At 38.7% G+C, this 24,175-nt stretch overlaps 1 protein-coding gene across 1 annotated transcript in view; it reads right to left on the bottom strand.

Moving 5' to 3' along the window:
- Nucleotides 1–668: 668 nt before the first annotated feature.
- The window catches only part of CFAP20DC (CFAP20 domain containing), a 77,448-nt gene continuing 53,941 nt past the window's right edge, over nucleotides 669–24,175 (bottom strand). Inside the window, exons 15-17 of the mRNA XM_069865674.1 lie at nucleotides 21,666–21,727; nucleotides 6,672–6,763; nucleotides 669–1,369 (exon numbers count right to left, since the gene is read on the bottom strand). Of these exons, the coding sequence (XP_069721775.1) occupies nucleotides 1,257–1,369; nucleotides 6,672–6,763; nucleotides 21,666–21,727 (267 nt within the window). The 3' untranslated portion in view covers nucleotides 669–1,256. The remainder of the gene's footprint in view (nucleotides 1,370–6,671; nucleotides 6,764–21,665; nucleotides 21,728–24,175) is intronic.

Consider the following 24,175-nt stretch of genomic DNA (forward strand, 5'->3'; position numbering starts at 1 on the left):
TAATTGAACTGGTGGACTCTAAAGCTGTTCCACTAACACAAGTCCATTACAACATAACTATGAGGACTTCTTGTTTCACAGGCAACCCCCACCCCATGACTTTTCTTCGCTATCAGGCAGAGGATTTTTTAATGATTTATTTACCCTTTGAGCAAGCGTCCTGTTGACTGGAGGGGTTCCGAGCGGCGAGCTGCGCCGCGTGGTATCACAGAATCTCCTTCATTCTGGAGCTGGAAATGTTGGGCACTGCTTGGAGCCAATTAGCAGCCATGGCAATGCAGAAACATCAGGATCAGGTTAACTCATTTTCAGAGCAGACAAAGCTTGAAATGTCTCCATGCACAGTATCTCATTCATCTCATATAATGATCTCATTTTCAAAGGCTATGTACAGTCTGGTTTATATCTATAGACTTTCTCCATGGTCCATAGGGATATCTTACATACCACAGGAAAAAAAAAATGCACAGTGATGCAGGCAATTTAAATCTTTAAGCTGGAACTTTAGGACCCATGCAAAAAGGCTGTGATTTTTGAGTGCTGAAGCTATCACTTACATTACACAGGACTGAAAAGCAGTAAAGTAAGCGATAGCTCATACTCTCAGAGCCTGCCGTACCTCCCCTGTTGTGGTCCAGATTCACAACCTGCCCATGCACACACTTTGCAGTGCGCTGCACCATACACACCGCACCACCTTACAGCTTTAACACCATCCTGTTACTACAATATGCAACAGCAGAGAACTTCTTGAAGATAAGGAAAAGACTGCTTTCTCTGATGACTAAAGGGAATGAATGAGCTTATGAAATGGAGGCCTTCAAACAACACTGTATATTTGGCGTTCGAAGAATAAGATAGCTCAGAACCAACTAAAAATACACAGTAAACAATGAATTCGGTTTTATTTGACTAAAACCATAATTTACAGCTAAACACCACAAACCTTCTTGATGCAACTTCACTTGTTTTCATGTAGAACCTTTGAATATTGGAAAAATATTAGACGAACAAAGAAATGTCTTAGTCACAAAGAACTTTCATGTTGTGTGATTTTTCCACTGCATTCCAACTTAATATAAAACTATAAAAATAAGACACTATTTACAAAATACATTCATTTGTTTGAAAGTCAAAAGTTTAACTGAACTTTTAAGTTACCTGGTAAACTATAATTATACAGCTCAGTCACACATTACAAACAGTTAAAAAATAAACCTACTCTGAACAGAAAACGATATCCTCTCATGATGTGACTATGCCAATTCATAGTACTTTCCAGAATTTGGATCAAAGTAACAGTTCAGACATGGATCATACAAAAGAGTTAAAACTTCCTCATCTGCTTCAGCACTGAGGTCATCTTCACCTGTGTCAAGAGGGAAAAGTAAGAATAAATCACTCTTATTCACTTAGACAATAACATGGAAATACCTTTCTGTCAGAGGTGACAGAATGTGTCTCTTTAAAGTCTATAACCCTTTGACTTCTGACTTGTTATCTTCAAATAACAGCAATTCACATTTTTATTCTATTTCTGATGAACTGAGTTTAGTTGAGCTGAAATGATGTCAGTTAGAGTTTGCTTAATGACTGGACTTTATAAAGTCCAGTGGAGCAGTTCACCAGAAGTACCCTCACTGACAGTGGAGCAAAGTATCCCTAAGTGGTATTTTCTCAATGATCTTCTTAAACAGTAATGTTTTAGTACAAAGAAAGACAGTCAGTGTGTACTTAAGGCCTGTAAGAATTAAAAAAATTTGAATGTCTGGTATCCAGTGTTACCTAAATGTTCAGTACAGCTTAATCTTACAAAAGGGCATTCAATATCAGAGAGGAAATAAGATTCTTCAAACAATAAAAATTTTAAATTTAGGTTGTCTAAAGTAATTTACAATGCAAGAATGTTTCATGTAATAGAAATGAATCCTCAGTTTAAAATACACACATAAAACCTTACAGACTTTTACAGATGCTTTATATACTGTAGCTCCTTTTTTAAACCTTTCATAGAAGCTAAATCTAAGTTACATGACCTATAGCTTTTTGATAGGAAATAATCCACAAACGCAATCTGTATCTTGAATTTCATCATAAATGTTCATCTCATTCTCAGACTGCTAAAACAAAGCCAATGTTTTGTATGCCCCTAACACTTCATAATAAGTAATGGCCTGTTTTGCTAACAACAGCAGTTTCACAATTCTCAGAATCTATTTACAGCCAGGATCACAGAACAATATATAGGTTACATTATCTAGAGACCAGAAAGTAGGCTGGTGCATTTAATGCATACAGAAGTGTGCGCTTTATCGTCTGGGAAGAGATTTCATTTCTGTTTCCTCAGCAACACTAACAAATGCCATCAGAAAGAAACCGCCTCTTATTGTCACCAAAGGTAAAAAGGTAAAGCTAAGTTGTTGCTCTCTTTGCTGTGGGTACTTCATCAGGCCTGGTAAACTAAGCGCGGTTAACTGAGATATTTTACTTGGATAGGTCTTGAGAAAAATTATACCGTGCAGAAAGGAGGCACAGAATTGAACGTCTTTTTCTACACTTGAGATTGCAGTAAACAAGCAAATGGTCTTCATGCCTCATTCCCTCACACAGTTTTACATTCTTACTTGAAACTGTGTTGTTATTCCTACTGAATTCTTCCCTTCATTATTTTGCTTTTACCTGCCTCTTTTAAAAAATGTTTCTCATTTCTAAGTTTAAATCTCCTTCCCTCTCTGCCTTGGAATTGGCCTCTAAATACACTCCCTGGTTTGATTTACGAACAGGAAATTCTTCATACTCTTCAGGGTGTACCTCTTTCCCTGTATGCCTTGAAGACAAGGCATGTCAGATTGCATCCAGGACTAGCTGGATTTGTACCTCTACAGCAATTAATTCCCTGCATGTATTTTCATGGGAACAAGAAGAGAACTTAGTTTTCTAAATGTAACTTGTTTTTAAAGTTAGACTTGTTTCTTTTAGCATCTCACAACATGCCCAAATGCATTTTAGGGCATTCGTAGGTCTTGTGACAGACTTCTGGTGACAGCATGGTGTATTCAGGTTTGAACAGATTAAAACAAAACATCTAAAACCTCACTTCTGTTCTGCTTCCTACAAAGAAGTGCTAATTAAACTAAGTGACATTCTTCCACAAGACTCAAGCAACGGGTATCAGTTGTGTCAGAAGGCATCTTTCTACTTTCAAATATAGTGTGTGCAGCCTGACCGCATGTAGGAATCCAGCATCCATGACCACATCAACTGATAAACAAGTCCCTTCCAAAGAAAATTTTCATGGCTGTTTGTGTTCCCACCATCCATGCTTTTGGGGTTGAAGTTGCTCAGGATTGCATGAAAAAAATCTCTTGGCAGCTTAATTTGAATATCACGGTGAAAGCAAAAATCAAAGTGTTTGTTCTTAGATTGCTATAAAATTAAACAGCTGTCAGTAGAAGGGATGCTGAAGAGAACACTTAATATTTCCTACGATATGACTCTTGAATACTGAACTACAGTGCTCACACCTCTGTCATTAGGTCCTGCAGGGCTACCTCATGACTATCAACAACTGTAACCGATGGCAGAAGAGTGTTGAGTGCTGTGCTTCCTAGGCCACTATATTAAGACAAGTAACAAGATACAATGAAGGAAAAGTTCCAGAGACTTTATGACTCTGCCTTTGTCACTTACTGTGGAAAATTTCTTGTATGATTTGTTGTGTCAGAATAAATAAAATTGTCTTTAAATCAGAAATATCAATATCTAATAAAAAATCTATAGCAATTTGTAAAATTTATGAGACTAAATTTTCCTCCTGATTGTCTTGGGAAACCTACTGAATAGAAGACTACTTTTCACTACATCTCCCTGTTTAATTACGTACCATGGGTGGTGCAAACTTTAAGAAATGAACTACAGAGTAAAATGCTTTCTTAGAAATGAATTACCTTTTTCCCCAAAAAGTTTTGTCCCAACCTAAAGAGTTTTACTAATTATCAGAACTAAAAAATAAATACAGTAATTCTATTTTTTCTTAAGGATACTTTCAGATAAAATTAATATCTTGGATACATTACAACTCACTGCAGATTTTCAGTACTGATAATATCCTTTTGTTATCATCTGGTATCTGGAATACTGGAAAACTGTACACATACACAAAATAATCCTGTGACACTTCAGTTGCTTCCCGATATGAAAAATAAAAAATATCCTACTAGGAAATGAGTTAAGAAAATTGAGTAGGGCAGCGGAATTTTCTGGAATTGAGTATTCAGTCTGTTGATCAGAACTGGCATTTAATTGCCCCATAATAACCCTGTTCTTTCATCACACAAGTAACTAACCTCAACTTAAGTGGTTAAGAAAAACAAAATTTTTTCTCAAGTGCAAGAGATGCATCGCCTATCTAGCACCTCTTTCAAAAATGATACTTCAAGCCATCTAGTTGTCATGGTCCATGAAGATGGTTTTAAACCAAGATATCTAGGAAAACACCCAGATTCCAGCGTTTGATGGGTACAATCTGATCTGACAGACATGCAGCACACGGCACTGCATTTTCAAACACCACCGTATTATGTCCCAAGAGCTCTTTTTAATGAAGACAGGCTGAGAGAGTTGGGGTTGTTCAGCCTGGAGAAGAGAAGGCTCCCAGGAGACCTTAGAGCAACCTTCCAGTACCTGAAGGGGCTACAAGAAAGCTGGGGAGGGACTGGTTACAAAGGCTAGGAGTGATAGGACGAGCAGCAATGGGGATAAACTGGAGAGGGGCAGACTTAGACTAGACATAAGGAGGAATTTCTTTGCCATGAGAGGGGTGAGGCCCTGGCCCAGGTTGTCCAGGGAAGCTGTGGCTGCCCCATCCCTGGAGGTGTTCAAGGCCAGGTTGGATGAGCCTTGGGCAGCCTGATCCCGTGGGAGGTGTCCCTGCCCATGGCAGGGGTGGGACTGGATGATCTTTAAGGCCCCTTCTGACCCAAACTATTCTATGATTGTATGATTTTACATGAGCAAAACCATGACAGTTTTCTCTCAATATAGTGCAAGGACATTCTTTTCCAAGGACTGTAAACAATCAGAAAGAGAGGGTTGGTGTTGCCTGAAGATGCTGTGCATTGTACAGGTACCCCCCTCCTCAGATTGCCAGCCAGGCCTCCCATCCCACACCTGCTAAGATTGCTCTGCTGCTCTAATAGGGATGGGTTTCTAGTAGTTCAGAAAAACTCCAAACAGTCCTGTTTGTGGAAGGAAGGATATGGAATGGATTTGTTATTCCCTCTTACTTTCTTCAGCTTGGGGAAATGAGGCTGGATTAATTCAACACCACAGCAAGTTTTCTGCAGTATTTGGAGACAGAAAAGTTTCTGTATGACATTATCAAATTACAAACATCGTAGATATATACAAGTCAGAATTTAATTTGATTGAAAAAGGCAAAAAAATAAAAAGCTAAAACCAGAAAGAGCTATGGTGTATAGAGGTTTTCTGTTCTCCACATGTGCAGTCATGGATTCATGAGGTGCAACATTTCAGCATAAAGGAAAATGACTTTAGGAACAAGTCACAAAACATTTTGGACATTCTAGTGTGAATAACAGAAGTAACCAAACAAATTACCATGAATATTTCTTTTTAAAAGCTTTTTAAAGATAATAATCCGTTATTTTTAAAATTTACAGAAATTTACTGCAGCAAGCCCTAGATTTCATAATACAAACATAAACCAATTCTCAGACACCTATCACAAATTTATACCCAACATGCCTTTTAACTCAAGGATTACTGTTGAATTCTCTCTTCTGCTTACTTAGAACCCTTAACAAAACATATCATTTGATTCTTCCAAGCAAGGCCCCTTCCTGACAGGAAAATTCTGTTTTGCTGTCATAAACCATTACAAATATACATCTATGAAAACATTCCCAATTTGAGAGGCATAATCTATTTTTGACAGTAAATCACTGAGACACTTTGATCCCTCGGGCAGCCACAATACGCAGGTCAGATTTATGAGATTTCACATTGAATTCCCCAGACCTGAAGAAAAATGTAGATATCTACTGTGTTTCCTACGGAAACCAATAAGGAAAAGGGGCATTTTGAAGAAAATGAGCTATTTGTTTTATTCTTTTGTGGCTGACTTTCCAGTTTCAGCTAAGTTCTTTGCCATTCTCTAAGCAAATACCATTAATAAGCAAAACTCTGTAACACTTCAGGTGGTGACAACAGGCTTTACTCAGGAAATCATGCTGAGATTTCACTTAAGGCTAAATCTGAAATTTTTCTTCATAAGAGAAGCATCATTTACATATGCATAATTGTATTTCTGAATAACAACGTTTAGTCTTCGCGTTCTTTCTCTCATAGATTTGCCATCCCCACTAGCATAATTCCTTATTTTAAACAAATAAGATTCATTTTTAATGAGTTAATCCATATCCAGCTAGAACACGAAGAAATTGCAACTACATAAGTTATTCTTCTATCAGTGTCAATTAATATTGCATGGAAAACCATGCTAGCTCGAGCTGAGAATGATAAATACAAGAACTAGGAACCAAAATGTAGTAGTATAGAAAACTACGATAAGGCAGCACCAGCATTACAGAAACAGCATTTAGAAATGTCTTTCTACCCAGGTCCTTTTCATTGTCTTTATAAATTCCTACCTGGAATACTCTGATTTGTTGAAGATTCAGCGCAGTCTTCCAGTTGTCGGCTTCCAGGAATAATGGGGGGACTGAACATGTTCAACAAGTCCCTGAAAAACACAAATCAAAATATCATTCACAACAGCAAAATTTGTGCTCCTATTTGTTCTAATTCTTTCAATTATTAAAAAAGAAATTAAAGGAAATTGGATGTTGTTGAGTGTTATGAAATAAAATGGCCAGCGTGTCCAGGGAGGTGATTCTACACCTGTACTTGGCGCTGCTGAGACTGCACCTCAAATCCTGGGTTCAGTTCTGGGCCCCTCACCACAAGAAGGATGTTGAGGCTCTGGAGTGAGTTCAGAGAAGAGCAACGAAGCTGGTGAGGGGGCTGGACAACAGGCCTTATGAGGAGCGGCTGAGGGAGCTGGGGGTGTTTAGCCTGGAGAAGAGGAGGCTGAGGGGAGACCTCATTGATCTCTACAACTACCTGAAAGGAGGTTGTGGAGAGGAGGGTGCTGGCCTCTTCTTGCAAGTGACAGGATGGGAGAAGAGGGAATGGCCTCAAGCTGCACCAGGGGAGGCTCAGATTGGACATTAGGAAAAAGACTTTTCACAGAAAGGGTCATTGGGCACTGGAACAGGCTGCCCAGGGAGGTGGTGGAGTCCCCATCCTTAGAGGTATTTAAAAGACAGTTAGACCAGGCCCTTAAGGATATGGTTTAGAGGCAGATAGGTATGGTTGGAGTCAATGATCTCGAAGGTCTTTTCCAACCTAGTGATTCTATGAAAATTAAGCTCGGTTTTATTATGACAAAAATAAACTTAACAGGTAATACTGTTATAAAAAGCTGCTGTTGGTCTCTTAGCAGAAGATGTACATGAGGTGTGATCCACAATCCACAGAGCTATACCTTGAAAGCCCACAGGACTCATGAGTCTTTTTCTGAGAAATAAAAGACTGGGGGATGAACAACCCGTGTTTGATCAGAGACTGTGGGGGTCAGTTTGACTAAAAGTCCTTGCCCTCTCTAAGGAAAATGGCTTATGGACAACCACAAGAGCTGTGCTTGACTTTGCACTGTGGGGAGCCTGCTGCAAGATAGGAATGGTTGGACTCGATGATCCAGTGGGTCTTTTCCAACCTGGTGATTCTATGATTCTATGATAAGTGGTGTACTGTTCACACCGGAGGGCTGGGGAGCGAAAGCTGAGCGTAGAGATGAGATGGATGCCACTAACAGTGTAATACCAACTCTGCAGTCATGAGCTGTGGGACAGCTGATTTGTGTTAAGTAGCTTAATCTTTCCCACTTCATTTTCCTTTAACATTTTCAGTAAAAGGACAGAATTACTGATCGGAGCGAAAAACAACCATACTAACATTTTTCTAGTGTTTTTAAGAAGACAACATTGGATTGAGTCAGGATCTTACTGTTGACAGAACTGTTGATATTGAAAAAATAGCTTTGTTATGTAAATATTATATAAACAATTGCAATATTTTTTTATTCCTATAAAATATTGTATGTTAGAAATAAAAATTTTGTTATTAAGCACAGCATGATCTTAGCTACTGGCAAGTCTAAACAGAGGACTCTTACCACAGCTGCCACCTATCTTGCTTCTTCACCTATTGAATTCAACAGGCAAGTTTTGCCTCTCCCGACCAATCCTCTGTGACAGCTTTTAAAAATTATTTTCAACTTATCAGACATACACGTGAAATTCAGTGTGCATTTCACATACACCACTTTATGATACACTGTCTCCGATTGCTACACAGAAGGGGAAACAGAGCAGTTGTTTTTATTGTTACTGCTATTGCTTTTTATTGTACACTGAGCTGCAGATTTTCTCACTGAAAAAGTCACTCATTATACTATTAATCAGAGAGACAGCCCTGGAAGGACACAGCTAAGTCACAAAGTTAAGACATTGCTGGTGCAGGTAGCCACATCTTGTAATTCGTTTCATATATGAAACCAACTTCTGCACACTGTGCATGGGTGACGTGTCCTTAAGCTCACATCTCTCCTCTTCAGCAGTAAAGGGCTGTAAAACCATTAACTAGACTAAATAATTTCAAATTAACACTTGAACATAGAATTCAGGGGACCTCAGTAAGCCATATCATTTTGAAAGAACCAGATCCATCCTTTTGACCAACTTATTTCACTGCAAGGCAAGGGGAATGGAAGGGAAAGAGCATCTTTGAATTCCCTTATGTTTGCTTCATCCTGATGAGAACAGCGCAGCTCAACAGAGTAAATTAAACTTGATTTGGGGTTGATTCTAGCTATGTTTGACCATAGCCGTTCCACAGCTGGCAAAAACCATTACGCATGCAAACTTGTGCTAGAGGCCAGGGAGATTCATTAGAGCTGTAGAGCTAACGTCAACATCCATGGCTTTCTCTAGAAGGGATGGATTTTCCCAAGGCCTGACAGATTTCTTTCCATTGCCAGACTGTAATTGTCTCAACTCAATTGTCCAACACTAAGTAAACAAGTAATGTACTTCTATTTTCTGAAAAGCCTTGATGATCTCATGTAAGATTTGCTTCTGACAGAGAAATCTGGCAAGGCTCACTCATGTGCTATAATTGCTAAAACATGCCAATTACTTTTTTTTTTTCTTAGCTTTCCTGCATCTTCTGGACTTGTTATTTGATTCCACATCATCTTCTGTTGGCATGGACGCACAATCTGGGGTGAATCAGGGGACAATCACATATCCGTTTGCAGTCAAAATGGAAAAAACCCTAATTTTCTGCCTCAGGAAACAGAACTGCTGGTGTAGAAATCCAGCAAGTAGTATAGCAGATTTAAAGGGAGAGATATTGAATTTTCCATCATTTCAATATGTAAAAAACATACTCAAACATTTTTTTTCACAACATCATATTATTTTCACATATTAGGCCAACTTCACAACCAATCCTTCTCCTCTTCTGCTGTTCGGCTAATACCACTGAGGACTGGTAGAACTAATCCACACAGCAATATGCTTGCCTAGACATCTCATTATTAGCTCTGTGTATTTGAATTCCCTGAATACAGTCAAAGCCTCTTTGTTTACCCTAAAGCTTTAGAAGTTTTTAGAAGTTTTAAATGAATGCTATGATATCCAGTGTCATGGTAGAACACATTTTCCACTTCTGCCACTTGCATGTGTGGCTTGTGCTCCCTTGGACTCAGATAACATAAGCCTAACACTAGAATCTGACCATGCTCATAGGATATGGTCAGACAGCAGGAGGCATTATCGCTGACCTGATTCTCTACAACTGCACTGAAATGCAACATCAGCAAAGGCAACCTCTTGGAGATTTTAGAGAAGGCAAGGAAGAACTATTAGTGCTATTCAACATCTCTGCTTCCCAAGCTTCCCTTTCTTCCAGATTCACTAGGGCTTTTTTAAAAGATAGTGATGTTTGAGATCCAGAGAAAAACTAGAGAATTATCTCAGTCATACAAACAAATGTAGTTAGAAAAGTCAAGAAGCTTTAGACTAGAATCATAGAATAATTTGCGTCAGAAGGGACCTTAAAGATCATCCAGTCCCACCCCTGCCATGGGCAGGGACACCTCCCACGGGATCAGGCTGCCCAAGGCCCATCCAACCTGGCCTTGAACACCTCCAGGGATGGGGCAGCCACAGCTTCCCTGGGCAACCTGGGCCAGGGCATCACCACCCTCATGGTGAAGAAGTTCCTCCTTATTTGATAGGAATGGTTGGACTTGATGATTCGGTGGGTCTCTTCCAACGTGGTTATTCTATGATTCTATGATTATGTCTAGTCTAAATCTGCCCCTCTCCAGTTTATACCCATTGCCCCTAATCCTGTCACTGCAGGGCTTTTTAAACAGCCCCTCTCCAGCTTTCCTGCAACTCCCTTCATACGTGCGGTCCTACAGGTCTGAACAAAAACCAGAAAAGTTTAGATACATGTTTTTCATATAAAATATGTATCAGAGAATGTCAACAGGAAATAGGTGGGACCCGTTGATCAGAGAGGATGTTAGTAAGAAGGAAATCAAGCTAATAAGGCAATTACCTCCAATGGAAAAGAAAGAGATAATTCATTTAGAGGACATCAAGTGAGCAAGGCAATTGAGTGTCATTAAAACAGTATGTCTGTTAAATTAATAGCTCTTATTACTCAGGGTATTTATGAATTTTAGTTTTAAGTCTGATCTCTGGAAGGCCTTCCTGAAAGATAAAGTATGAGAAATCAGAAATGAGATGACTTGTGAGCAGCAGGATGATTTTGTCCTTCATTTACTTGAGTCAATTCTCATGTAAAGGAATTGTTCAGATTCATCTTTATATTTATTTTGATGCATCTGGTTCAGTATATGAATTACTGTTTTCTCTAAGAGGCTCAAGTCTAAGATTTAGGAATTTCGATGATTCTAAAGGGAGGTAGAGTTTTTACTTAAGACATAGGGGACAGAGATGTGTTGGCAAACTTAATATTTCCAATTAAGACAGTCTAGATTCAGTGCATGTTTTCTCCTCTCTGTGTCCAAGAAAAACAGCTTTGCTATTCAAACCGCTCCCACCAAGACAAGTAAACAAAATGGTACAATACTAGGCATTCATTGTTGACTTAATATTACTCTTAAGGCGGGAACAATTTACACATTCTATGTTAAAAAGTCATTTACCACCTCCACAAATTAACAATGTCTAAATCAGCTTTCCCTAAAATCTCAAATAAAAATTTTTTAAAAAATTGGCCAAATTGCAGTAGAGTAAATGCTCGCAGTTGATTGATAACTTTCTGAAAAGTGGGTTTACAGTGGTAATTCCAATAGATGCTGGAGGCCAACAGTCAAGACAGACTTTTCTACAATGAGACCTGCAGTTGCTTTTAGGAAGGAAGGAAAACGTGTCTGTCTGTAAGAGCGAGAAGTATGAGTTAAGTTAAAAAAAGAGAAATCCTGAAAATTTGTAGATCTTGGCTTGCACCCTTAGCAAGTTTGCGGATGACACTAAGCTGGGTGGAAGTGTTGATCTGCTGGAGGGTCGGGAGGCTCTGCAAAGGGATCTGAACAGGCTGGACCGCTGGGCTGAGACCAATGGGATGAGGTTTAACAAGGCCAAATGCCGGGTCCTGCACTTAGGGCTCAACAACCCTATGCAGTGCTACAGACTAGGAGAAGTCTGTCTAGAAAGCTGCCTGGAGGAGAAGGACCTGGGGGTGTTGGTTGACAGCCGACTGAACATGAGCCAGCAGTGTGCCCAGGTGGCCAAGAAGGCCAATGGCATCTTGGCTTGTATCAGAAACGGCGTGACCAGCAGGTCCAGGGAGGTTATTCTCCCTCTGGACTCAGCACTGGTGAGACCGCTCCTCGAATCCTGTGTTCAGTTCTGGGCCCTTCACCACAGGAAGGATGTTGAGTCTCTGGAACGAGTCCAGAGAAGAGCAATGAAGCTGGTGAAGGGGCTGGAGAACAGGTCTTACGAGGAGCGGCTGAGAGAGCTGGGGGTGTTTAGCCTGGAGAAGAGGAGGCTGAGGGGAGACCTCATTGCTCTCTATAACTACCTGAAAGGAGGTTGTAGAGAGGAGGGTGATGGCCTCTTCTCCCAAGTGACAGGGGACAGGATGAGAGGGAATGGCCTCAAGCTACACCAGGGGAGATTTACACTGGACATTAGGAAAAAATTCTTCACAGAAAGGGTCATTGGGCACTGGAACAGGCTGCCCAGGGAGGTGGTTGATTCACCTTTCCTGGAGGTGTTTAAGGCACGGGTGGACGAGGTGCTAAGGGACATGGTTTAGTGTTTGATAGGAATGGTTGGACTCAATGATCCGGTGGGTCTCTTCCAACCTGGTTATTCTATGATTCTAAAACTACAGCCCAGCATGGAGACAACTGGCAACACTCCGAGAAACACAGTGTGGCCTCTCTTCCCATTTATTGTGGTTTTATTCTGACTAACTGAAGAATACTTTTCTGGGGAAGTTTAAGAAGCCGGTTTATCTCCTAAAACCAGAAAGCTAATCACAGGTTTTGATTAAAGACACTTTTATGCTATCAATGCCTCCAGCTGTAATCAATACAACCAACATGCAATGATCTAGAGCTTACCTGACAGCGATACAGAATGCTAAGTAATGTCTTCTGACATTGAGAGTTGTATTGTATGAAGGCTCAGAATAGCTTCCATGCACATTTAAAGTATTATGCACCTTTAATGCTTGCACTAAAATTCTTCATTACTCTGAAAGCTATTCTCCATACTCAAAATATTATATAATCTTGAAATATTATAGTTTTTTTCTTAAAAAATACTTGCAGAAAATAGTTGTCGTCTACTGAAATACCACATGCCAGCTGAACTGTGAAGGAAAGCAAAAGCATCTTTTGGACTTAGAAACATTGTTTTCAGATCTGCGACAGTATGTTAAATTTTGCAGAAACCTATTTTTTACCTATCAGTAAAATCGACTGAGAAAATGAGCAATGCTTTACTAAGCGCCACTTATCAATGATAATGTATCAAAATTATTGCAATCAACAGAAATCTGAAGAATTAGAGGGTTCCGATTTAAATCTTAATGCCTTTGATGCTTTAACTTTTTATAGATATTTTTGCATTGTAGTCTACCCTAATGGCTAGAAGGGAAAATGGCAAATCACTTAGCATAAAGATTCCTAACGTTGCTGTGAATTGTGATAGCATACTCTATCACATTTCTCTTGGACCGGATTTAATTTGTATTACTTCAATCAATGGGATCATTTAATCTGCATTACTAACAAAATTTAAATGCTTTAAAGTTTTAATACGGTTTTGTTCGAAAATCTATACAGGAATTAACAGGAATATTCAAATTATTTAGTCAGCCTGGCATTAACTGAAAAATGCAAGGCAAGGGCTACATTATATCAAATTAGGGAATGAAAAAACATCAGTTTTGTGTCATTCAGAACACCTCAAACTGACAGCCTATTAAGCATCTGAAGAGTACAATCAATGAAGAATACACAAGATGACATTTAACTGAACAAACTACTTAGTAAATCTTTATGAATACAAAAGGAGAACTGTCCTCTTGTCTGAGTGATAATAAGAGGAGCACATTTGCTGAACTATTTTTTACAACAGATAATTTGGTCAACGCATGCCAATGTATGAATTAAGAGTATAAAAACATTTTAAGGAAGAAAAGGACCAATTCTTGGTATCTCATGCAAATATCAACTAAAACCTCAGCATGTACTCCTGTTGTATTAGTAATATTTAACACCACATGAAGCGAATTCTGCTCCAAATGCTCAGAGTAAATAATTAATACCTTACCATGATTGACTGAATGCGAAGTGCCAGCTCCTATCAAAAGGATGGTTCACTATAGCCTCAATATCCAATTCAGCTCAGATGAAGACCTGTTTTTTTCACTTGTTTGGATTTTTAATTATACCTATTTAAGTAAGGTTGTTAGAGACTCAGTTCTTAGATAAATCAATAAAAAGTCGCCTAGCTCTGTAACACCCCTCACCTATTCCCTGCCACATCTTTTTTGGAGCATGCATTACTTGTTAGGCTCCTCTAAACTAGCAGATCTGAATTTTTAATTATTTACTTAATTGTGTAACTTCATTACCTTAAATCAAATTAGTCCTACACACTCATTTGTTTTCTGATCTGTAATAAACTAACGATGTATGCACAATAGGAGGGTTTTTTTTTAATATAACTATTTCCATAGAAAGAAACCCTTCAAGAATAGTTTCAGTAGTGAAGCAGGGACTTATGAAGGCTATTAACAATAAGATGTGTTTGTGTTGTGTACAAAAGGCAATCATACTTGAAAACATGCTGAAATCAAATTTCAGGCCCTGCCACTGTATACATCTGTAATAATTAAGTCATCTTAGCATTAAATCGTCCATTATTGTATCTAAAATGCTTCAAACAATTTCAATTTTTGCACATTCTTCAAGTTCTTAGGTAAACATGCCATAAACCAAGAAAGATTCAATATTAATTTATACATCAATAACTGTTCGGTGCTACTCAGCTCCAGGTGGGAAAACCAGTGTCTTTATAATGGAAAATTGAGTACGCATGCTGATACACTACCAAAAGAATTTAGAGTGTACTTATACAAACAAATCAAAGACCTTTGAATGCACATTTTAATAAAAATCTTGAAAAGATTAAAAAAAAAGATATATATACATGCACACATGACTCTGCATGAATTGAAAGCTCTGTTCTAAAAAAGAAATACCCTAAGTATTTACGGGCAATCTGGCAATACACCAATGATGAAAAAAAATGCAAGCCATGAGCTACGTTGTATTATTCTCCTGGAGTGTTACTGTAGTTTCAAAATATCATTAAATCAGCACAAACCAACACTTATCATTTCCTGCACATTTTTCACAGTGAGCTGCATTCTGACTATGAGTAATCTGTTAATCTGTTCTTTGCCTCACAATCCGTCAAAGTGACAGTTTCATTCCGTCCCTAATACATAATATCTTCATTGACTGGAACTTTCTTTTTATGCCAGCACTAAGATCCAGAAAATCCCAAACATATTTACAGAATGCCTTTCTCCTTCCTCCAAACCACTTCAGCAAGTCCAGCCCTGTCAAATACATCACACGGAGGCAGAGGAACTTCTTTAGAAATGGAATTATTTAACTTTCAATCAATTAGTAACTAAAAAAAAGAGGTCATAAAAAGTACAAGTGCAACTGCGGATGGAAGACTTGAATCCGCTCCTCTTAAAGCCTTAAATCTGTAAATAAAGTGGGTCATGGGTGTTAAAGAATAACAAAGGAAACAAGACACACAGATAGCGTGAGGTGCTATTACAAATGTGTATAGTATAAACAAACTGATTGGTATCAGCTGACAGTTTGACCTGTTAATGCTACCCTGTTTTTCTTTCATTATCAAAGTTGAAATGATAAATTTGTGCAGGTTATTAAAAACATATGGAATCACTTCCATCAGTCTAAAAATACAAATGACCTGAGTTTCATAGAATCATAGAACCACCAGGTTGGAAGAGACCCATCGGATCATCGAGTCCAACCATTCCTGTCAATTACTCAACCATGTTCCTCAGAACCTCGTCCACCCCTCCCCCTTAAACACCTCCAGGGAAGGCGACTCAACCCCCTCCCTGGGCAGTCTGTTCCAGTGCCCAATGACCCTTTCTGTGAAATATTTTTTCCTTATGTCCAGCCTAAACCTCCCCCGGCGGAGCTTGAGGCCATTCCCTCTCATCCTGTCCCCTGTCACTTGGGAGAAGAGCCCAGCTCCCTCCTCTCCACAACCTCCTTTTAGGCAGTTGTAGAGAGCAGTGAGGTCTCCCCTCAGCCTCCTCTTCTCCAGGCTAATTTGGAGGTTTAAAAGCTTAGTAATTTATATATTGTGCTATTTGCTCAATGTTTTGCAGTTAACTACAAGGAACTTCTATCACTGCTTCTGTTAAATAACAGTAACATTGGAATTTACTTCAAGAATAAACCTCGTTACCACATTGGTTTGGCGGCTAGATTGGAGTCTTGATATTCACAAGCAATAAAAACAACACTGGTAGAGAAACCCAGTGTTTTACCTAATTTAAGTAAAATACTAGCTCTTTCTTCTTTCCTGGGTTCGATTCATTTATCAGAAGATCAGCTGTATACACTGGAAGTAATCAATTTGCAAAGGTAAGTTAAAATTCCTTCATATTACTCTAACCTTAAGCAAGTAAATTCTAATAATTACTGAAAGATACTCATTGATCAGTAACTGACCAGAGAAATGGATTTCCACATTTAACGAAGTATCCATTAAATAGGAAATACTTCCTTTTGTACATATTTTTAACAATTAAATAAACTGTTCCTTTTAAAGATTATATTTTAACATTCCACCAGTTCAGGAAACACCCGAATCCAGTATCTAACAAGTCTTGTTGCAGTTAAAGAAGTTTCTTTTCTCCATAGCCAGCCACCAACAGCATTTTACTGTTCTGTGCATCCTGGACGTAGGCTGCATCCCATTTAACTTTTAATGGATGACAGGGCGCCAGAGGGCTTTCCAAAATCAATGCAGAGACATGATTCTACAGAACACTAAAATTATCAAACCTGCTAGAGGTGATGCTGTTAAATGTTCCTAGTCTGTGAAAATCACCTTTCTTTTTCAGAAAAAAATATAACATACATGTATGCAAGGCGACTCCTACTGTTCAGTATATTAATGCATGAAAATGCATGCTGGAAACCTAACCCTTAGCACAAAGTGAGAAGCATGCTACCTCCGTTTAGTTCTTAAAAACCATCTAATTTGTCAACAACAAACGTAGAATAACAGAAAGGAATCAAACCCAACGTTCTTGCACAAATGATACAGGAAAATCAGGGAAGGGAGGTGCAGGCATTTGTGCCCTTGGGAAAAGAGAGATTTTCTCTATAGGAGAAAGTTGTATATATATGGGATGCCAGTCAAGGAGCCTGATTTGCTCACATTTAAATAAGCTTCGAGTTCGGAGGGAGGATGGAGAAATAATGTATTTCCACAGATGAGGGAAACATTTTTATCCATTTCTTGATTAAGTATCTGAACTACTATGGATGCATATCACTACAAAAATAAAAAAATGCCATTGTTTGGTAAGTTCTCCTTTTTTATCTAAAGCTAAAACCTACAACTTCTGTCTGAACAGCTTGTAGTTATTGTCCTCAAACACATTAATTTGCAAGTTAATGGAACATTTCTTTCGTGATGATAAATCTCAAATCTATAACATTTATCACAATTGGAGAACTATTTTACCAAAAAAAAGGAAGAAAATGTTATCAGTTTTGGGAGGTATGGGTTTTTTTGGATTGTAAAGCAGAGAAGAACGATGATACCCTGACCAGTCTGCTGTAGCTCATGCAGTGACGGTGAGAAGGCAGCTTGCTGTAGTCAGCCCACATGAAACGAGGTCAGTGACAAACAACCATTTGTCAAAGACCTCTAGCCCTTATCAGTCAGTGACAGATGCAAGGAACTTTATGTCACATCCACAAGTGGCAAAGCTAAAGAGGATGTAAACCACAGTACACTTTTTATAGGTGATACTTTTGATTAAACATAAATCTGGAAGGGCTAGATAGGAACCTGATAAAACGACATCTCACTGCTTCTTCAGATTACTTCTGGAATTTCAGGGCTGACAACCTAGATCATCAGCTACAGATGGACTCTCAGTATCAGTAAGGAGGCTTAGGACTCCTGTCCTGTTCTCCCACTGGGTCATGATCATCTGTCAGGGGTTGTGGAGCGAACTCTGACACGCGGGGCTGCGTGGGCAGGTACCGTATCTACTGATACGGAACACACCAGCACATTGCAGCCTGGTGAGCGTGCACTGCCAGTGGTGCAGAGGTGACAGAGAGAGAGCAAACAAGTGAGCATGGCTCTCTTTCTTCATGGCAATTCTGTGCAGGTAACCCTGACCAAGCTCACAGCAAAGGCACAGACAATACTTCAAATGCTCATTTTCTTTGGCTAATTAACTAGTGAACTTCTGCAGGTTTCAACCATGCTTGGAAAAGCTGTCAGCCCCACATATATAGGGTAGTTTGGGAAGGCTGTTGATTTTTGAGTTGTTAACATATGAAACCCACCAGTCACTAATAGGGACAATAAATTAAACTTCAGTTTAAGTTATTGCCATTTGTGAATGAAAACCAGCTCTATCACCCATTCTTTAGATCAAGACCACTGATCAATAGCCTTTGTCCTAAAATGATGCCCACAGTTTACATGCAGTTCTTATATTCTTGGCTATAGTCCAAGTCAGGCAAACATTTACCATCATTAAATCTGTGCCCACAATTACTTTTAACATGTTGAGTTAAATATTTAGGTAAAACCTAAAAAAAAACTTGGTTGTGAACATTTTGTATAGAATTACTTCAGTAAAATATACTTCTTGTGACAGTATAAACAATGAAATGCTGCAATATTTGTGTCCTACTTTAGGACAGTTCCTGGGTAACAGCTTTTGAACTTCAGAGGATCAAACTTTAGTTGGTAGCTTGGGAAAAGTTGAGCAGGATGCCAATAGAGGATTTGGTGAGGTGATGCTTATAAAGACAGGATTCAACTAATAAAAAAAACCTCTCTCAAAGACAGAAAAATGAGCTTTTATCAGACACAGATTTTCTGAAGAGCATCAGTAGAAATTCAAAATATCTATTTCTAAAACTAGGCTCAAGTGCTCTTTTTCAGAGAGCAGCTCTACGTTTTGCAGTTCAGTATGGCTGAGGTTCCTCTAGAATGTTTACTTTTGTACAGCGTTTCCTTTAATGAAACTTCCAAACCTCCTATGAAACACAAATATTTTGGAGGACAAACGCTTACTAAGTAGTTGCAGGGCAGACAGCAATTTCAAGTCCCTGCACGACAGGAAGAAGTAACACAGTTCCAGCTTCCTATTTGGAGGGAAGAGGGCAATTCTGGAGTCAGCTAGGACTGCACAGCACATCAGTCAGTGGGAACTGCTTAGCTAAGGCTTGAAACACTGCACAACATCTTGGTTATGTGGCTCTGTAGCCTCTGCAGTCAGCCTGTCTCCTTTCATTACCCAGTTCTACGCCTTGCAAAGCAGCCTGATGTGGAGGTGATTTGTATTGCAGTAGCAACATTCTTGGCAGACTTATGACCTTTACCCAGTGGAACCAATGGAAAATGAGTCTACCTGTGTCTTTTTATTGACTGCATTCCATTATCTTCACAGGTGCTTTCTCTCCTGGTTCATTCTTTTATCTTTCTATGGGCAAAAGGCACATTTACTGGACAATAGCTTCCACCTTGCTCTCTTAATTTCCCAGATAATACCACTACTACACTTAAAGTTACTTGAGACCTGTCAGATTCTTTATTGTTCTTTACAACAAACTATTTGTTGTTTCAGTAAGTGCATCACGTAACCGTCTTCATGCCATGGCATTTATACCCACTCATCTTCACAGGATATATGAATTTTTCAAACAGCCAGTGTGTTTCCCTACATCATTATAGTAGCCTTCAAAAGATTTAGACATTTTCCAGTTGCTCATTCATTACTTTTTTAAAATTGGCTTTAAATACAGTTTAGGAACTCAGTTATAGAATTATCATTAATTTTATCTCACTCACATTTAGGTATACGCCCTCTGTGAAAAACATTACAGAGTTTTCCATTATAAATGAAAGGTAATGATGTGAATAACGGTATTCAAGTCACATCATCTCCAGTTTTCACACCACGACGCAAACTGACCTCGTAATTTTGTCACTTTCTGTATTTACAGCCCAATAATGCTTTTCTGGCAGTTCACAAGGGCTACTGAAGTCATGAGGCACTTGCAAATCAGGTATTTTACGAATACTCTGTCTGCATTTCTCAAAAATTACTTCTAGAAAAAGTGTGCGTACTGTGTGAACTGGATTAAAATAGCCTAAGAACTAAGTTGAATTTTATATTGCTTTAAATTTTATTATACAGAAATACAAGATTTTGTTGTTGATCATATTAACTTGATTTGATAAAACACTTTATTTTTACAGATAATGGTGTTTATGCTGTTTTTTGGTACATAAAATGTACCGAATACCAAATTGTTTAGTACATGCATAAAAATAACAAACCATGACTCAAGCAATGTACGGGCAAAAAGAAAAACAATCTAGCATGCACTAAAATATAGGCAATTCTTCTGCCATCAGAATGATGAAATCCATTCTCAAATAAAGAGTCCGTGATGTGTCAGTCACAAGGTACCTCATATCTTACTTACTCTGTGGGCTACAATCAAGTGTCTCCATCCACTTCATGCAGTATAATGATTCATACGGACAGAGACAGCTCCTTTGATAACCATCACCCAAGGCTGAGAGGTTTTTCTAGACCAACATGAACACTTTGGTCTACACACGAAAAGGAACAGGAATCCAGGACTGTACCTGAACTCCAGTCATATACTATGTGCACTAGGAAATGTATGACTGCATGACGTAGTAACTAATGCATCTGGACAAACTTGCACAAGTTTCACAGTGTTCACTTCATAAAATGTAACAAGAAGGTAATAAAAATGTGGATGGTCAATGAGACGTGACTGAGAACATCTGTGTGAGAAGAAATACAACACATTTCAGACTGTTGACAGAAGATCAAGAAGTTGTATCTGAAATGTTCTCTCCTCCTACCCCTCCCAACATACATATGTTGTCCAGTTAAAACCTGGACAAGCAAAATCCACATTAGTTCCAGCAAGACAAATCAAAGGACTGTTTTTCAAAATAAATACACCTCATGCTCAGATTGTTAAATTGAGAAAGCGACACTGGGCTTTCACAGGTACAAGGCAGTTCTGAAATGGACAATTATTCTTGATTGCCTCAATTTGATTATTTCTCCCTAGCCACACCTTCCCCTTGCCTTCAAATCCCCATCTCAACTTATATTAAAGTCATACGGATTTTGTTGCTGATTGCAAACAAAACAGATCAAACTAAAAACTTGACAGCCAAATGTTTTGGATGGGATCTCTCTAGACTATCCTGCAGTGTTGTAATACCCTCTCTTGACGGGGCTATCTATTGAAAAAACCTGTATAAATAAATAATTTGAAATCTTTGGTAAAAACTGGATTCCCCGATACTTCCAGCTACCTACAGAATCCTACCTCCAAGCACTCAATGCAAAGAGGGAAAAAGAAATGTATGTCGGGTGAGGAAGGTCTGCTGAATTACGCTTCAAAGCAGGTGGAGGTGCAAGGCCTGTGTCAGCTACTTCAAATACACAGTGGTACATCCAACCTGGGCAGGATTCAGTTCTGGGACAACACAGACATACTGCAGACAGTGACTAAGACAAGCAACAGTAAAGCCCTCTGAGAGGAGGTTGCAATTGAAAAGAGATTTAAGATTAAATCAAAGAATGACACACCTAATATTCAGAATGCTCTAACTGAATCCTTACTGCTTGGGCTATAAATGGAATCTTACCGTGGGTTGGAATGAGAAAGCGGGCTCATTTCTTTCTGATAGTGATACTCCTGACTGATGGGCTGCAGAAAACAAAAAGAATAAAATAGTGAGAAAATAACTTTGCAAATATTCTTTCAGAATGTTTAGAAGTATGTAAGAGATCTTTTATGAGCACATACATTTGCAGCTTCTGATATTAGAATTCTGCAGTCTTTTTTCTTATCTGTGAAATTTAATAGGGATATTCAGATTCCAACTGTGCAAAAATAAAACTTAACAGATGATTCTTGTCTGGGTGGAATTACATACGAATTAAGGAGCCAACCACATGGTCATTTCCCTGTGTAGGGAGTGAGTCAGGAAACAAAGAAGGAAGGGTGGCAAAGTCTTGCCTGATAAAAAGGTCTGGACTGTACGTGTACAGGAAATACAGGGCAGGGATTCTTAGCCAGATCCATGTGGAATCATTCATTCTTCAGACTAGGCGATGATGAGCCAGAGCTAGTAAGGCTGGCAAGACAAGGTTCCTCCCTCCTCAGAAGCACTATTAACAGCAATCTTAGCAGTCCCAAATGAAGTTTCCTGAAGCACATCTGCTTCTCGGTGGCACTACCGATATGAAACCTGGATTAAGCTGTTCCTGAATAGTTAATGGTAGACTGAATGAATATTCATACAAAATACAGTCCTCTTACACGGTCTTCAAATCGTATCTACCCATTGTAAGGATATGCCCCAAAGGTTTCAAACTACATTTGGTTTATGGTAGTAAACCCAGTTATTTGTAAGAAAGTACAATATTTATAAGTTGGTATAAAAGTTCAAGAATTTTAGAATTCAGAAATATATTTTCTCTCAGTAGGTGAGCTTCCAGAAGAGACTGCCCCCTTGCCATTATCACACAGCTCAAAAGTAGTTCTAAAAAGTCACTGAAGCAAATGCAGAAGTGAAAATACAAGCACGTGTTAACAATATTTGTACAATTTAGTTCATGAAATGCTAACAACAAATACTAAGCATTATGAAAACATTTGCTTTTTTACAGAAATTAATATACAAATTAGTATGTTCTTGTGGTTTCAGGAAGCAGAGAGGGACGATGTACAATATACGTTCAGGATAAATGCCATCCTAATTACTGCCAAGTATGAATCACTGCCTGGTGCTGGATAGTGTGATTCCCAAATGATGGCCAGTGGAAGACTGAGAATCAGACAGAAAAGAATTAGTCAGTCTATGAACCAGAATATCTGTCTAAATAATTTTTAGTCTCATTTCATAGTAAAGAATAGTCCGCCTCATCTTGCAATTTGACTTGATGTGAAGAGATCCCTCCAGGGGCTGTCAAACCGAGCTCTCTGCTGGAATAATTCTGGGTTTAAACATCACATCTCTTGTCTGTCAGACTTCAGTTCTGCCAGACCATTTCTGTGCCAAGTGGCTTTCTTTTCTGAATCATTACAAAGGAGGCCAGAAGACCTTCCACAAATTAGGTATGAACTTGGGAGCCCCCTTTCACATATTTTGCAGATCAAGGTCTATGTGACTGAATTTATATTTAGGAAGTCGCTTGGAGAACAAGCAATCATTCCTCTTTGTGAGTATTCTGTACTCAAAAGACAGGTCTTAGTGGTGAGCGTGTGTTGGAGTCTGCTGATGGAGCATCATATCACTGCAGGCTTCTAGGATACATCAAGGACCAATCCAGGAGAACCTTCCCTCTGCTTTGCATTTCTGACTGAGCATCAGGGACCACATGCAAGAAGATATCCTGAATTCTCTTATATATGATCTTACGCCAGAATCTGTGTGTTGCATCTGAAGTGGTGTCTGACATGTGGAAACAGCTATCCAAGAACAGGCCAATTCCCTGACAGAGCAGGAAGGTCTTACTTGGATCTTCAGAACACAGCAAGGCATTTAAGCAGAAATATTTTGAAAGCTCTGCATGGGCATAAACTTTACATTATACTCTGTGATATACAGAACTGTGTCTTTCATATTTTTGCAAAGCTAACATGGAATTTCACAGACCTTAAGATTTAAGAAAACATTTAGGTAAGACGCAGTCAAGTCTTTTAAAATATTTAGTTCCACAGACATGTATTATTGATTTGGAACTGTGCCCCACACGCATTACAAGGGTCATAGTTTTCTTTGAAGTAAATTCATTTTAAAATAGAAGTTTTTTCATATTTATAACTGATAGCTATGCTGAGTAATGTGTAATATTCAAAGCTATTTTATTCCTTTTCAGCTGTCGAAGTTTACAGCAGCTGCTAAACAACTTACATTTCAATGATTCCTTCTGACAGCATATATTCAGTTCTTGGTAAACTACCATAGGTTATAAAATACAGTTTTAGTATATCTGTTTCATAGTTGTTTAAGTACATCTGTTCTAACTGCAGCTGAGTGATATGATTGATCTATGTGCCTTTGCATTCAGCTGGGTTTCTGAGTTTCATTAGTGTCAGTAACATGAGAATTTTCAATGAATCTGGTAACCAGATTAAAAATGGCAAGTG

Source organism: Phaenicophaeus curvirostris, chromosome 11 (assembly GCF_032191515.1).
Source record: "Phaenicophaeus curvirostris isolate KB17595 chromosome 11, BPBGC_Pcur_1.0, whole genome shotgun sequence".
Taxonomy (NCBI): Eukaryota; Metazoa; Chordata; class Aves; order Cuculiformes; family Cuculidae; genus Phaenicophaeus; species Phaenicophaeus curvirostris.